This window comes from Paraphaeosphaeria sporulosa (assembly GCF_001642045.1).
Source record: "Paraphaeosphaeria sporulosa strain AP3s5-JAC2a unplaced genomic scaffold CC84scaffold_1, whole genome shotgun sequence".
Classification (NCBI taxonomy): Eukaryota; Fungi; Ascomycota; class Dothideomycetes; order Pleosporales; family Didymosphaeriaceae; genus Paraphaeosphaeria; species Paraphaeosphaeria sporulosa.
In genome coordinates, this window is record NW_017253360.1 from 2982373 (window position 1) to 2995665 (window position 13293).

Here is a 13293-nt window from a genome sequence, read left to right on the forward strand (position 1 = left end):
GTGACCAGTTGATTGTCACAGTACTACTCTACCCCGCCATGCCGAGCAGTAACTGCCTCAACCCTCCCTTCCCTGAATACGTAGGGAGGCAATCCCTTGCGTCCCTACTTTCCTCAAATACTAAAGGATTCCGAGCCCCATTTTGCTTGTCCTCCGACAGCGGCAAATCACAGAGCTAGCTCGCGACCAGATACCTGTTCCGTGGAATTTACACTCGCACACTATGCGTTCTTCCGTTATCATAGCCACTTGGCTGTCATTTAGGGGGGTGCAGACACACGCCCTCGGTCCGTTCGAAAAGAACATCGCTGCACGTGCAGATCATCTCAATATCGCGACTACTGCTTTGAAGCCGTTGCTGTCCCAAAACGCCTCTGTCATCCTTCCCACTGACAATGACTGGGATGCGCTGCAAATTCGCGGAACCTCCCCACGCATACACCCAAAGTTCAACGCCATTGTTGAGCCAGCAACGGAAGCAGATGTGCAGAAGACGGTGCAATTCGCTTCCAAGTTCGGCATACCGTTCCTGGCTGTTTCTGGTACGATCCTCCCCGGTATAAGGTCGCTATGTCTTAGACATAAGACGACTTGTACACAAACCCACTTTTATAACTCAGCTAACTTTGTACCCGCGAGTATAGGCACGCATGGCTGGACGAAGACGCTCAACAATTTACCTTACGGTATCCAGATCAACATGCGCAAGCTTAACAGTGTGACAGTCGATCCGAGCGGCAACACAGCAACTATCGGTGGGGGCACGCTTCAATGGGAAGCCAACAAAGTACTCTATGCAAAGGGAAAGCAAGCAGGTAATCTCACTCTACAGAACCAGCCAATCAATCATATACGTCGGATCTAGCTGCTTACTTCACTTAATTAGTGCTCACCCTGTGCGAGTGTGTACGAAACCCTGGGGTACAAAGTGGTCGTCTTCTGCTATTATCATTGTCTGAGAACTTCAGACTTTGGTCATAAGCAGAGCTTGAACAGCCACATCCCACCTAACTTCCCATGATTTTGAGCACTTCACTGACTTTGTATTCCACACTTTAGACTTCGATCGCCGGTCCGATGTTGGCTGGGGGACATAGCATGCTACAGGCTCGTCACGGCTACACTCTCGACAACCTTGTCTCCGCACGGGTAATCCTAGTGAGTGAACCACTGGGTACAAAGTGATTATATCTTTCTTGCAGAAGGAAAGACTTCTTGCTTAGCCGAGGCATGTACCACCTTATCTTAACTCACACTGACTTTGTACCCGCGTCTTAGGCAAACGGGACTGCTGTCACTGCATCTAGCTCCAGTAACTCAGATCTGTTCTGGGCTTTGAGAGGAGCCGGCCAATCCTTCGGTATTGTTACGAGCTTGCAATTGAATGTATACGATATCCCAAGCACTTGGACTATCTCCACCTTCATCTACCGTAGCGACAAACTCGAAGCTGTGCTGGATGCGGTCAACAAGCTTGATGGCGATGCAATGCGATCCCAAAATCTGGTCATTAACGGCGTAGGCACGCGCATCCCTCCCATGGATCCTCAAAATGTGAACTCATCTCTTGCAATTAATGCAATTCACTGACAGTTCCCAGCCAATGATCATTTATACCCTGTCATATCAGGGCCCCGAAGCCGAAGCCTTACCCTACTTTTCTAAATTCAAAGCCATCGGACCCATCACCGTCAAGCCATCTACCAATGTGAATAATATGGAGCTTTACAAGATCACCCAAAACAGCGTTGACAGCGCCGCCTGCGCCCGCAACAAGAACTCTATGGGCAGTGGTGTCTCCTTGCCCAGCTGGAATACCACTGCAGCCCGGGCAGCCTTTAATATATTCGCCAAGATGACGGCTGACCGGCGGTTCTCTCGGTCTGTCTTCTTGCTCGAAAATTACGGTATGCAGGGTGTTCGGGCTGTCGACCCCTCCTTAACGTCCCTGAGCTTAGAGGAGCGCCAGTATCCTGCTGTAGCGAATCCAACGATTTGGTGGAATGGGACGGCTGCCGTTGGTCAAGCGGATGCAGAGGCGTATGGAGAGCAGATCAGGCAGGCGCTTTTTGCAGGTTTGCCGAAGGGAGCTAAAAAGCATACGTATGTGAACTACGCAGTGGGCACGGAGAATTTCAACCAGATGTATGGGTATGACACTGCCAGGGTGCAGAGGTTGAAGACACTGAAGAAGGCTTATGATCCGGAAAACAGGTTTGGGTTCTACAATCCTGTGCCTCTAGCATAGGAACAGAGCCAGAACAGACAGTTCAGGTCGGCACCGAAAGATACAAGGGCTGCCTCAGGTTCTCGTCTCAAGGAATATTCATTGATCATACGTGGACCATAGTGTCTTACGTTCCGTAATTAAAATGCACACAACTGTCTCGCTGCACTCATAGTACATCTCTGAATCAAGTATTCAACCTTTTAATTATCCGAGAACGGACACTCCACAAAAGCCTTAACGAACGGCTTCCCATCTGCCGCGTCAATACATACCCCAACCGGCGCCGGATACGCCGTGCTCAAGCACCCATCATCGGTGTATAACGTTGCTACCACACACATCAGCACTCTCCGACTTATTCATCCCTCTCTGACACCCCCTCTCATCTCTCTTTTAGCCAAGAAAACGTACCAGAGCATCCAGGATACTGCGTCGTAACCTTGTAACTAATTATATCCGGCGTATTATCGTTGCGATCAAGCAACTGGCATGTGCCACCACGACCAAAGATAGGATCTGCCCAGACGAAGGATGCCGCATCGCAGCCGGGGCCCGAGTAAATCTCTGCGACTGTGTTGTAGAAGCCAGGGTCGTTGGGGCCCTGGGCGAGGACTAGAAAAAAGAAGGAGGGCAGCGCGAGGACGGAGACGTGCATTGTGAGATGGTATGGAACAAGGAAACGTTAGAAGAGATGCGATAGCGGAATGGATTGGGGGTATTTAAATAGCAGGACTCGATGGCCTTGTTGGGCGATTAGGTGGCGGAAGGAGACGGATAGTGTTCGTGTATGTATAGTTGCCGCTGGATTTGCTGCAATCCTGTCACATGGATCGGAGTCTTGACTATCCAATATCTGCTTCACGTGTGGGGATAAGAAAGCCATGCTGATGGGGCTGCTGATGCGAAATGGTAGGTAGAGGAGTTGGCCCCTGTTGTTATTAGGCGGTGTAAGTATTGGCTCGTCAACAGTAAGCAAGAAGCGAGAGATATACGAATCCTATCCGCAACACTTCATTGATAGGAAGAAAGCACAAGGAAAGAAAAAACAAAGCCAATCCAATCGCTATGCCACGCCCATTTGACCATGCATAAACCTTTCGCAACCCCCTATGACCCTCTAGCCCTTCGCATTCCACCGATCGTTGTACGCATTAACCGCCACAGCAACCTGCCTATAGAACCAATTCCTGCTGCCCTCGTCCGCCACCGGGACATACGGGCCATTTGTCCCACCCTTCAACGTGATGCTCATGCCGGTCCTCTCCTTGCTGATGGTCTGGATATCCTTGAGAGGGACATCCCACTCCGTCCGGAGCGCCTTCGCTTTGACCATCAAGATGCCATTGTACGTCAACATGACAAGCATGTCTTTTCCTTGAAGCTCCAAGTGGGCTATGTAGTCCTCGTTGAAGTACTTTCCGTTGTCGAGGGTTTTGAGCCAGAACTGACCGAGAGACTCGCGCTGAGAGTACGGACGTACTATACCGTCTGTTCCGATGAAGCGTGTGAGACGCACACGGTCGAGACCTTCCTGGTCGAAGACAGTAGTCGTGTTGCGTACACCTTCGGCCATGTTGGAAGCGAGATCGAAGGCACCGATGGCGGCCTTGGTGGGAACGCCGAGGAGACCTTTGCCAACACCTTTGACGAAGCCGAGAGCGCCTTCCTTCTCTGCACCTTGAATTGGATGGCGCGCTAGGCCACCCAGACCACTTGCAAGACTGCTAGCGAACGCATTGCCACCAGCCGTGATGCCATAAAGTGCGTGCTTTGGCCGGTTGCGAGAGCGGGACATGCGTCGCTGGTCCTGGAACTCTTTGTCTAATGTTGCGGCAGAAAGACCCTTTGACATGCTTCCAGTGAACTTGGCCATACTGTCAGAGAAACCGAAGACTGACTTCTTGACAAAGCTTGATGCGCCCTTGGCGATGCCGATACCTAGTTCCTCTGGACGATCGGACTTGACTAGACCCTGGTATGGCTCGTAGAATATGTCGGCAACACCAGAGCTGACGTTCGTAAAAAGACCTACAGGGTTGCCTAGGAAGTCGGCAGACCCAATGACAACATGCACCTGGCGTAACGACTCCTGGACGTAGTGGTTCTTGATGTTGGCGACCAAAGCATCTGTCGAGACACGTACGTTCTCGAGCATTAGGGCATTGTAGCGCACGGGCGCATCGTTGACATTGCCAATGGACATGGTGAGAACGTTGACTGCAAACATGAACGGGTTCGATGAGGTCATAGTGTCTTCGGCATTGATGCGCTCCGTCCGGACAAAGGAGAGATCGATCTGCATAGGCTGCAAATGAAGTAGTTCGAAATAGACATCTTGGCCAGACTGTTCTTGTTGAGGCTCTGGGATGTCGAGCGACTCGTCCCACAGCTTGCCTTCTTTCTCTTCCGACCACGAGGCACCGGGAATCTTTGCAAAATCAAGCATTGCAAAGATGAAGTCTTCATCAATTTCCAGAGTCATTTGCTGGAGAAGAATGGTGAAATACTTGATGTACAAGACTCCGTAAGAGTCATCCTTGACTCGAGTGATGCTGGTCTGGAAGATAGGATGTGCTTCCATCTCCTTGCCAGTCTTCGGAACGACACTGGGGTAGAAGATAATGGGGAAGATTCCTCCATACAGTTGATTGTCGATCTGAATCCACTTGACGTGCAGGTTGACCATTTGGTAGAGCGGCGAATCTGAGTACTTGAGCTCTATGTCGCGTAGAGTCACGTACACAAGCTCCTTCAGGTGGCGGTTGACAAGCGATATACCAATGCCGGCGAGGCGTAATTGCGCTTTGAACGTCACATCCGTATCCATGTCTTTGACTTCAAAGCCTCCAGCTGTTGATGAGGAGCCGGTGCCAGATTTCTGCTTGTACAGACTCTTGGAAGGCTTGTAATTGGAAAGCTCGAGGGTCTGTGTAGGACCAGTGGCGACCACGTTCAGGTCAATGATCTTCTGGCGCTGGCCTTGAGCCGGTGGCAGCTTGAAGGGTATCAGGTTACCGATCTCCGCAAGCTTGACATTTCGCTCTCGTCCGTTCGCGCTCAATACGATCTCCTTGTTCTTTCCAGCCGGGAAGTCCCATGCATACGGCATGATACTCCTGGGGGGCAATCGATACCGAATAGGGCGGAAGCCAGTCCCTCTGTCATCTTCGTCTTCGTCGAGGTTTGGGTTAGCTTGCCAGTAGAGGAACTCTTGATCGCTCATGTTCTTGAAGGAGAACGGCCAGTGCTTAGTCTCTACGCTAACGTGAATGAAGATTGTCGCTCCTTCCATGAGGATGTCGACCCGAACCAGTTTCTGACGTTGACCGGCTTTCGACAGCTTGACGTGAACGTTTCCAACGTTGGAGATGTTGAAAGGGGATGACCACTGGTTGTTAACACCGGGATAACACAACGAGATCTGGGGTGATCCACCGGATCGTAGCCATCGCAAGGGTAGCAATTCTCCATCCTTAACGGATGTCCATTCAGACGAGCCGGGCTCACGGATATTGACCTCTTCTTTCATCTTGTTTTTGATAATGAAGCGAGGAGCGACCGTTACAACCTTCGTCAGGTTAAACTTCCCTTCACCCTCTCCTACACTGACGCCAAGGTGCATTTCGGATCGGGCTTTCGTCGAGGGAAGCGCAACGGCGTAGTTACTTCCAATGGCATCCAAACTCTGCGGTTTACTCCATTGTGCGTCTCCAACCTTGAGAAGCGCACGGTTTTTCTTGTCCTGCGTCGGGAAGGAAAACATCAATGGCAAAGGTTTGCTTGAATCGTCTTGGTCATCGGCAAAGATGCCTTGTCCAGCAGCCGCTCGAGCTTGTCCCATGAACTGCTTCGCTCGTACGTCTAGCTCTAAACCGGTGCGGTTCAGAATGATGTACGGGCTGTATATTGTGACCTTGAACGAGCCACCTCCATCAGGATAGTTGCTGGTCAGGTTAGTAGTCAGTCAAAAATGTAGCTGGGATAACCTACTAGAAATGCATGTTGAGGTGAAGCGACAGATCACTACTATCCTTCAACTCTAGTGACTTCTCTCTCCTGAAGCTTTCACGATCCGTGGAATTGATAATACCGAACTTGCTCGCCTTGAATGGGGTATCTTGCAAATCAACGCTGAGGAGCAATAAATGCGACAATTCAACGACATGAACAGGACTCACGCCACCCTTCCTGAGGAAATTCGTCCAGTCCTTCTTGGTGTTGCTGTCGTAGATCCTGTATTTGAAATCGAATGGCAGTAAATTCTGCACTTCGACCGGCGCAGCCAAGCGTAGGCGCATATATGGGTACACACCTGTGAGGGGGTCCTTCTTGTCGAAAGACGCGTGCAGTTGGAAGTAGAAAGGAGGTGACTGTTCGTCCTGCTCCCCACGGCAGGTGATTGTTCTTGTAGGGCGCTTTAGCAGCTCCTTCCAGTACAAGCGTTCGTTCGACCAAGCATAGCCGAACCCTTGATCGGGACGGACAACGATGGAGTGCATAAAAGCAGCACCAACTGGTGCGGGCCTTGCATCACCCGGCGCCACCTTCTCGATCTTGAGAAGGTGACCTTCTTCCGGGCTGTAGATACCGAGCTCGATGGGGATTTGAGTGTTGTTCTCCACAAGAAGTGGGGATCTGAAGGTAATGTTCTTGACGTTGTCCGCGCCAAGCTTTACGTCGACCAAAATGCGATGTTGTACACGGTCCTGCTTTGGCTTGAGGTTGTACAGAAATTCACCTTCCCGATGGACCGGTATCCGTTGGATGGGGTCAAACCCGCTACCTTCCAACCTAATGCCTAGCACTCCAGTAGCTTCTTCAGTGGACAAAGATTCTCGGGTGGACATTGCGTCTTCAAAGCGCCAAGGCTCCTCGCTTCCATCCTCGAGCTTGGTGGCATAACCTTCACTGTTCTCCTTGCCTTCTGCCCAAACGTCGAGGTTGAAACCCGTGTAGTTTCTAATGCGGTAAGGGGCATCGTTGCTGCGGGGCTTGGATAAGATATCCTCCTCCGTAGTGAGGAAGTCGAACGATTTAGAAGCTAGAGCGATCGTAGCGGCTGTCACGGTGAGCTCCATGGCTTTCCGTGAGTACAGCTCTAGTCCAAGTCTGTCGGGATTCTGGTCCCTGGACATGTGGAAGCCAAGCTGCCACGGCTCGATCAAAGGTTCCCAGGCAGATTTTGAGAAATTGTAGACGTTGAGAAGTGTGTCAACGGAAGTATCGGCTGTCATGGCACCTGACCAATCACGCACATCAACGCCAAACTTCTTCACTCGCCAGTCGAGGAACGGCATCTCGTGCACGTCTCCGATGAGGACTACGCGTATACCCTCGATGTTGACATTTAACTCCTCGCGCTTAAGAACAGCAGAGCCTTGGCCAGGCCTAGGCGGTTGTGGTGGGGCATCGTGTTGGCTGGATCGCTTTGTTGCTGCTAGAGACCTCGCCTGAGGTTTGGATGATGCCGCTTTCCCTACCGTAGACTTGGCCTTCTTGGATGGCGTACCTCCCTTGATCTTCTGCGGGCTCTCCTCAGCCAACTTCTTATTCTCATCGTTCGCTCCCGACATAGCAGAAGCGCGGTTGACGATCTGCATGGCAAGTAAGATGTCCCGGAGAGAAAGTCGCAGCACGAGGGGTTCGATGTCGACGTTAATGCTCATCAACGACGAGTTCTTGCCCTGATTGCGCATGTCCAAGGCTGTCTGAATGCTGAAGTCATCAAGAATGCGCATTCTGCTCGTTTCGAAGCGATCCATGCGGCAAAGGAACATGCCCACTTTGTCGACTTGTAAAGTCATAGCTTGTTGCTTTGATACAAGGACTTGCTTCGTCCCCAAAACAATGGCTTCCGAATTTGAGATTGCGGGATTGGCAATGAGAACAACCTGAGCATCTACGAGATTAACACGGAACGATATGTTCATAGCATTGTCGGTCTGTTTGGTGTCATCGCCAGGCTTTATCGGTGAGCGCGAACCATCCGGCGACATGATGTCCGAGTCGCTCTCCGCATCGTCCGCATCGGCCTCGTCCCCAATCACCAGAGGGTCATCAGTAGCCATGCCAGCATTGACGAAGGCTTGCAGTGCGAAGAGGTAGTCCAAAGCCAGGATGATCCTCGGGCTGTCGATGGTAAGAAGCGCGATTAAGTTCTTCTCTTGGCCACCGGAAATCGAAACGCTCGCCATAAATTGTTGCTTGACGTCGTTATTGATGAGAGACATGATCTTCCTGAACTTATTGGTGCCCTGAGTTCGACTGTCGCGAATTGTAAACGACTGAACGACGAGCTCTGCCTCCATAGCGCCATCGCTGATCATACGAAGCTTGACGTTAGTCTCATTGAGCGAGAACTTGGACAAGCTGGCGGCTTCGACATCGCCGACAGGTTCACTGTCTTGTGACTTGATGAGCTCTAAGCCGATGGTGCCAACCTTAAAGACAAAGTCAAGCTTAGTCCACTTGTCGTCGTCAGTCTGGAGTTCCGGACCCTGGCTTGCGACGAGATCTTGCGATGGTTCCTGCGAAGGCAACTCCTTGTCAGTGAGTCTTCTGGCTGGTCCAGTCGTCGAATCGGGAAGCTCTTGATGGAGATCCTCTTCCAAGCTGTCCCCATCGGCCGCAAAAGCCGCTGGGATAGATCGTGAGAGCTCTAGTGCGAACTTCATTTGCTCTGGGGTGATCTTCAAATTGATGTCCGACATGCCACCATCAATTTCCAGGTCAGGACGCTGCTGCCCAGGCTTGTGATCGACTATCGTAACGTTGAAATCCAGATCAACCTTATCAATAAGCTCCAACTCCTCAAATCTGTCGTCCTCATAGTGAAGCTTGGATGTCAGCTTAATGTTCCGAATGCCAGCCGTGATCTTGTTTGCTGTATCTGAACCCTCAGAGTCGTCTAGAGGATCGAACTTGTTCTTCGCATATATCTCTCCAAGGTTAGCGATCAACGTGTCACGTTCTGGCTTGTCCGAAATGACCATTCTTGGGAACACAACGATCGGTGTGCTGATTATGATGTCGAAGTGGAATTTGGTGGCCCGCTGCTGGATTTGGGTAGCCTGGTTGGCTGCAGCCTGCCGAGCAGCGTTGAAGATGGCTTGCATCTTGCCAAACTTGACCGCGAACTCCATGATCTTACGGAAGGGCTCCGTGAGGAAATTGATTTTGATCGACCCTGTTTTCAAAGCGACCGACGCATCATAGCCAGGATAGCTGTCCAGCTCGCTATCATATGTCTCGTAGCTGAAGTCCGCTAGGTTTTTGCCTTCGATAGTGACCAATTGGCGCAACGGCGACTCCTCGGGAACACCTTGGTTCACATCATCAATCAGTGTCAAATTGCCGAGTTGTCCGCCAATGCGCATCGTCTTGCCATGTAAGAAGATACCGACTTCACCTGAGTTGAGACTTAAGGTGGCTAGTCGTATACCATCATTGTTGAGAATCACCGCTATCCGCTTCAACTCGGCTCGAATACGGATTTTGTCTTGGTCTTGCTGTGGAGTTTGCGCGACCTCTTGTTGCTCGCCAGCTTTGTCAGCGATCTGTGCCTGTTGGTTCTGAGGTGGGCCAGGATTCGTGAATGTGATCATGACAAAGTCCAGGAGCGTGAGAAGAGTTTTTCGCGTGACAATAAGGTTGATAGTGGATACTGCAACGTCCAAATTCATGGCAATGCCCTCGTACTTGCTTTGGAATTCTGGCGACTCCTTGTTCACTTTGACAAATTTCAAAGAGAAGAGGTTCTTCTGCTCCTTGGACGAGACATCCTCCGAGGAAATGATGTTTCGGAACTCGGGTAGAGGATCCTGTTCGACGTGATCTTCGACCGCCAACGACTTCAGACTGACTTCGGCTACCATGTCGAATGGGTGTTGGTAGAAGCTGAGATCGAAATGCTCGGCGACAAGTTCAACCAGCAGCTGGTCAGCTTTCTTACCTTCCGGGTCCGACCGGTAGAGTGAGCCTTGAAGCTTGTCCACGGTGAAGTTGAACTCGAAGTTGCGCTGATGGATGTTGATGTCGTGCTTGGATTTCGCTTCGCGAGCATCTTCGAATTTCTCGTCTTTGGTACTCTGGGCGTCTTCTTCTTCCATCACAAGTTCGTGCTCTTGTGCAGCAAACTGGAACGACTTCGACCTAGGTCGGCCGAGAGGATCTGCGCTCGCTTTCGCTTCGCTAGTAGGCTTGATATTCGAGGGCCCCTTTGCGCCTTCGGCTACCTGCTTGCTTGGCTGATCATTCTCAAACTTCGGTATTGCGACATCAATGAGCCTCATCAGGTTCTTGTACTTTGTGTCTGATATTGACGCGTGAAGAATAGGAAGATTACCGCCGATGCGGAACTTGGTCAGATCAGTCGCCTTGGGGACGATACAGAGTTCAATCTTGAAGTCCATATTGATTTTGTCGACAATGTGCATGCTCTTGGAGGTGGCGCCTTCTTCCAGCTGCGCACGTGTCTCGTCGATGGAGGGGCCGATGAGAACCTGCGTTGAATGGAGCTTGAGCAAGAACTTGTCGTACATCAAAGCTTCCAGACGTTTGAAATCTTCTTCAGTGTACTTCTGCTTCTGCTTTGACTGGATGTCATGTAGAGTGGACTTATCCACCAGCTCGCTCGTTACACTGATGTGACCTGCATCAACAATCAGGCAATTGCTTGATTTCTTCGTGACAGAGTCAGGGATGATTATCAGCGGTGCTTGTAGATCGAGCTGCGCGTTGATCGTCTTGTGCTCAGTCAAAGCGAACTCCAAGCCAGCGCGTGTCTGCTGACGAATGCCTTCTACTGTAGCTCCCGCTGTTTCCATAAGAGCGCCGATGGATTCCATATGTCGCTCCGGAGGCTTGAAGAACTTGACCACCTCCACAACGAATTTGGGGTTATACACAAACTCCATACCTTTCAACTTCATGGTGAGAGCTGTATCGGCGCTCCCATCAAGCGGGTTCTTCTCGAAAGCAAGTTGGAAGAAAGGGTCTTCCTGTTCCTCTTCCTCCTCGTCATCACCGTCCTTAGATGTCTCGTCATCGTTAAGCTCTTCGATGCGCTTGTCGTCAGACACAGGTGGTGCATCCTTGATCGTGATGAGTTGAGGAAACAAGCTACCTTCAGTAGTACCGTCGTATAACCGCATGCCTTCTAAAGCAACTTTGACGAACATAGAATCGGTCCGCTGGAGGAACTGCGTGCTGAATGAATCAAAAAGAAGGCGCAGTATTTCGTTTGAATTACCGTGAGGTTCTCGTTTCAGCGTGAAGCTACCCGTCCGCAAGCTCATATTGACTTCCATCTTGACGTACTCCCTAGGCATATCCACAGATTCGGTGATCGCGTTCTTCTCGTCCCAGTCGATGGCGCTGTACAGCTCTTGCCGCTGCTCATCTGTCATCTGGGTATTCTCATCATGGTTCTCCTCTTGCTTCGCACCCCAGATCCAAGAGCCCCAGCCCTGCTTCGGAGGAGGTTTCTTGACACCAACGTTCTCCTTGCGCAATTGATTGCGTGCCAAAGACCGCCAGAACCGGAGATCTTCGTACTTTAGTTTTCGCTCGAGCTTATCGAGATCTTCGCTCTCCTCTGCAGTGAGCTTCTCTTCCCTCTTCTTCTTTTTGAACAGCTCGATGTAGCGTATGCGATCGTCTCGCCTCTCCTTGAAGTAGGACCAGCTCCATTGCCGGTTTCGTTCATGGATCTTGTCAAGCACGGCTTGGCCTGCGAAACGCAGCCAGCCGGCGGGGTCTTCCTTCGGGGATGATTTGGGCTGGAACTTCTTGTACTCCTGGTGGCGGATAAAATAATGGAATAAATCAACAAGCATGAGCGCGTCACGATATTGATCTTCATCGATGATGAAACCAAGCTCATCGAAGAGCAATCGGGCCTTCATCTTGGGCTTGTCTAGTTTGCCGGTCTTATCCATCTCGAGACCCATACGACCGCTTATGGGCTTGAGAATGAATTGGTGGTCGCCTAGCTCGGGATTTTCGCCCCTCACTATCATGCTTCGCACCTTCTCAATGAAGTCGTCGTGATCGATTTCCTGCTCATCCTTGCTCTGGTTTCCTTTGCCAGTTCCAATCAACTTCGCATCGGTGTCCCAGTATATAGCAAGTGAACCGAGCGTCGCGAGCTTGTGCGTGGAGCTTGCAGTGCCCTGGATGAAGGTTGGCTTCCAATTCTCATCAGTGCTGATGGCACTGAAGTCGGCGAGCGTGAGACCCAGCGCGAATGGATGCCCAGGGTCGGCGATTGAGTCTTCGTATCGGATGTGGATATTCTTCACAGTGACCTGTACATTGTCCACTATGGCCGTGACCAAGCTTGCCGTGAAGCTCTGGTTCTTCTGTTGTTCTTCAGCACTCATGCCCTCTGTGCTCCGTTCCTTCAGCAGCTCCGCGCTGTCAAGTTTCTCCATCTTGACAGCGTGTTCTCTTCGTTCCTCCTCCTCGGCGTCGTAGTCGGCATCTTCCTTGGGGGCTGCCAGTAGGTAGACATCCTCGATGTTGACCTTCAACGGCTTCCCACGCAAGTTTGACCAGGGTATCGAGAGTGTAAGCGAACCCAGATGTCCTTCGATAACGTTGAGGGGTAGGTGTAATTGATCGAGAGCCTCGCGACGAAGTTCTAGATTGCGCAACTTGACGTCGCCAGACCATATGCCGACGTTGAGTTGTTTTGGATCGAAGTTCTGGACATACATGCCCAAGAACCTGTTGAGCAGGTTTGATACGAGCCCCTCGAGCATGGCAGCGATGGGCGACCGTTACCCAGGTTGGGGCGGGATCGAGAGGTGGGGTGGGGGGTATCGCGGGGTTAGAGAGACGTTTCGTTAGGTCGTGCGATTTCGTGAAGTCATAGGGAACTGGTGCGGTAAAGCATAACAGCACGAACTTGGGTATTGTAGGCTATGGACACAGTGCGCCGAGTAAAGGAGGGGACGCGGAGAGTGTTTGTGGCGGAGTGCTTGCGATCAGGCCAGCCAGTCTCTGAAAAGTGTGAGAGCTGGGCGTAAATTAACCTCCCTAATAGTCGTACAAGAATTGCA

General features: G+C 51.2%; 3 protein-coding genes across 3 annotated transcripts; 1 reads left to right on the forward strand and 2 right to left on the reverse strand.

Moving 5' to 3' along the window:
- Positions 1-223: 223 nt before the first annotated feature.
- Positions 224-2248, forward strand: CC84DRAFT_1080841 (FAD-binding domain-containing protein; the record flags this gene model as incomplete). Its single annotated transcript, XM_018173910.1, has 6 exons — positions 224-542; positions 645-815; positions 887-906; positions 1060-1158; positions 1279-1554; positions 1601-2248. The coding sequence occupies 6 exons, from the start codon at positions 224-226 to the stop codon at positions 2246-2248; spliced, it is 1533 nt and encodes a 510-aa protein (XP_018042584.1).
- A 171-nt stretch (positions 2249-2419) lies between these two features.
- Positions 2420-3302, reverse strand: CC84DRAFT_1159564 (uncharacterized protein). The gene has a single exon (XM_018177272.1). The coding sequence runs from the start codon at positions 2883-2885 to the stop codon at positions 2613-2615; it is 273 nt and encodes a 90-aa protein (XP_018042585.1). The 5' UTR covers positions 2886-3302; the 3' UTR covers positions 2420-2612.
- Positions 3303-3347: 45 nt separating this feature from the next.
- On the reverse strand, positions 3348-12993 carry CC84DRAFT_1079929 (vacuolar protein sorting-associated protein 13a; the record flags this gene model as incomplete). The annotated part of the gene is made up of 3 exons (XM_018173869.1): positions 3348-6174; positions 6221-7146; positions 7297-12993. 3 exons carry the CDS (start codon positions 12991-12993, stop codon positions 3348-3350), a joined length of 9450 nt encoding a protein of 3149 aa, XP_018042586.1.
- Between the last annotated feature and the right edge of the window lie 300 nt (positions 12994-13293).

Coding starts and splice junctions, on each gene's coding strand:
- CC84DRAFT_1159564 (XM_018177272.1), bottom strand. CDS start 2,885: ATGCACGTCTCCGTCCTCGCGCTGCCCTCCTTCTTTTTTCTAGTCCTC.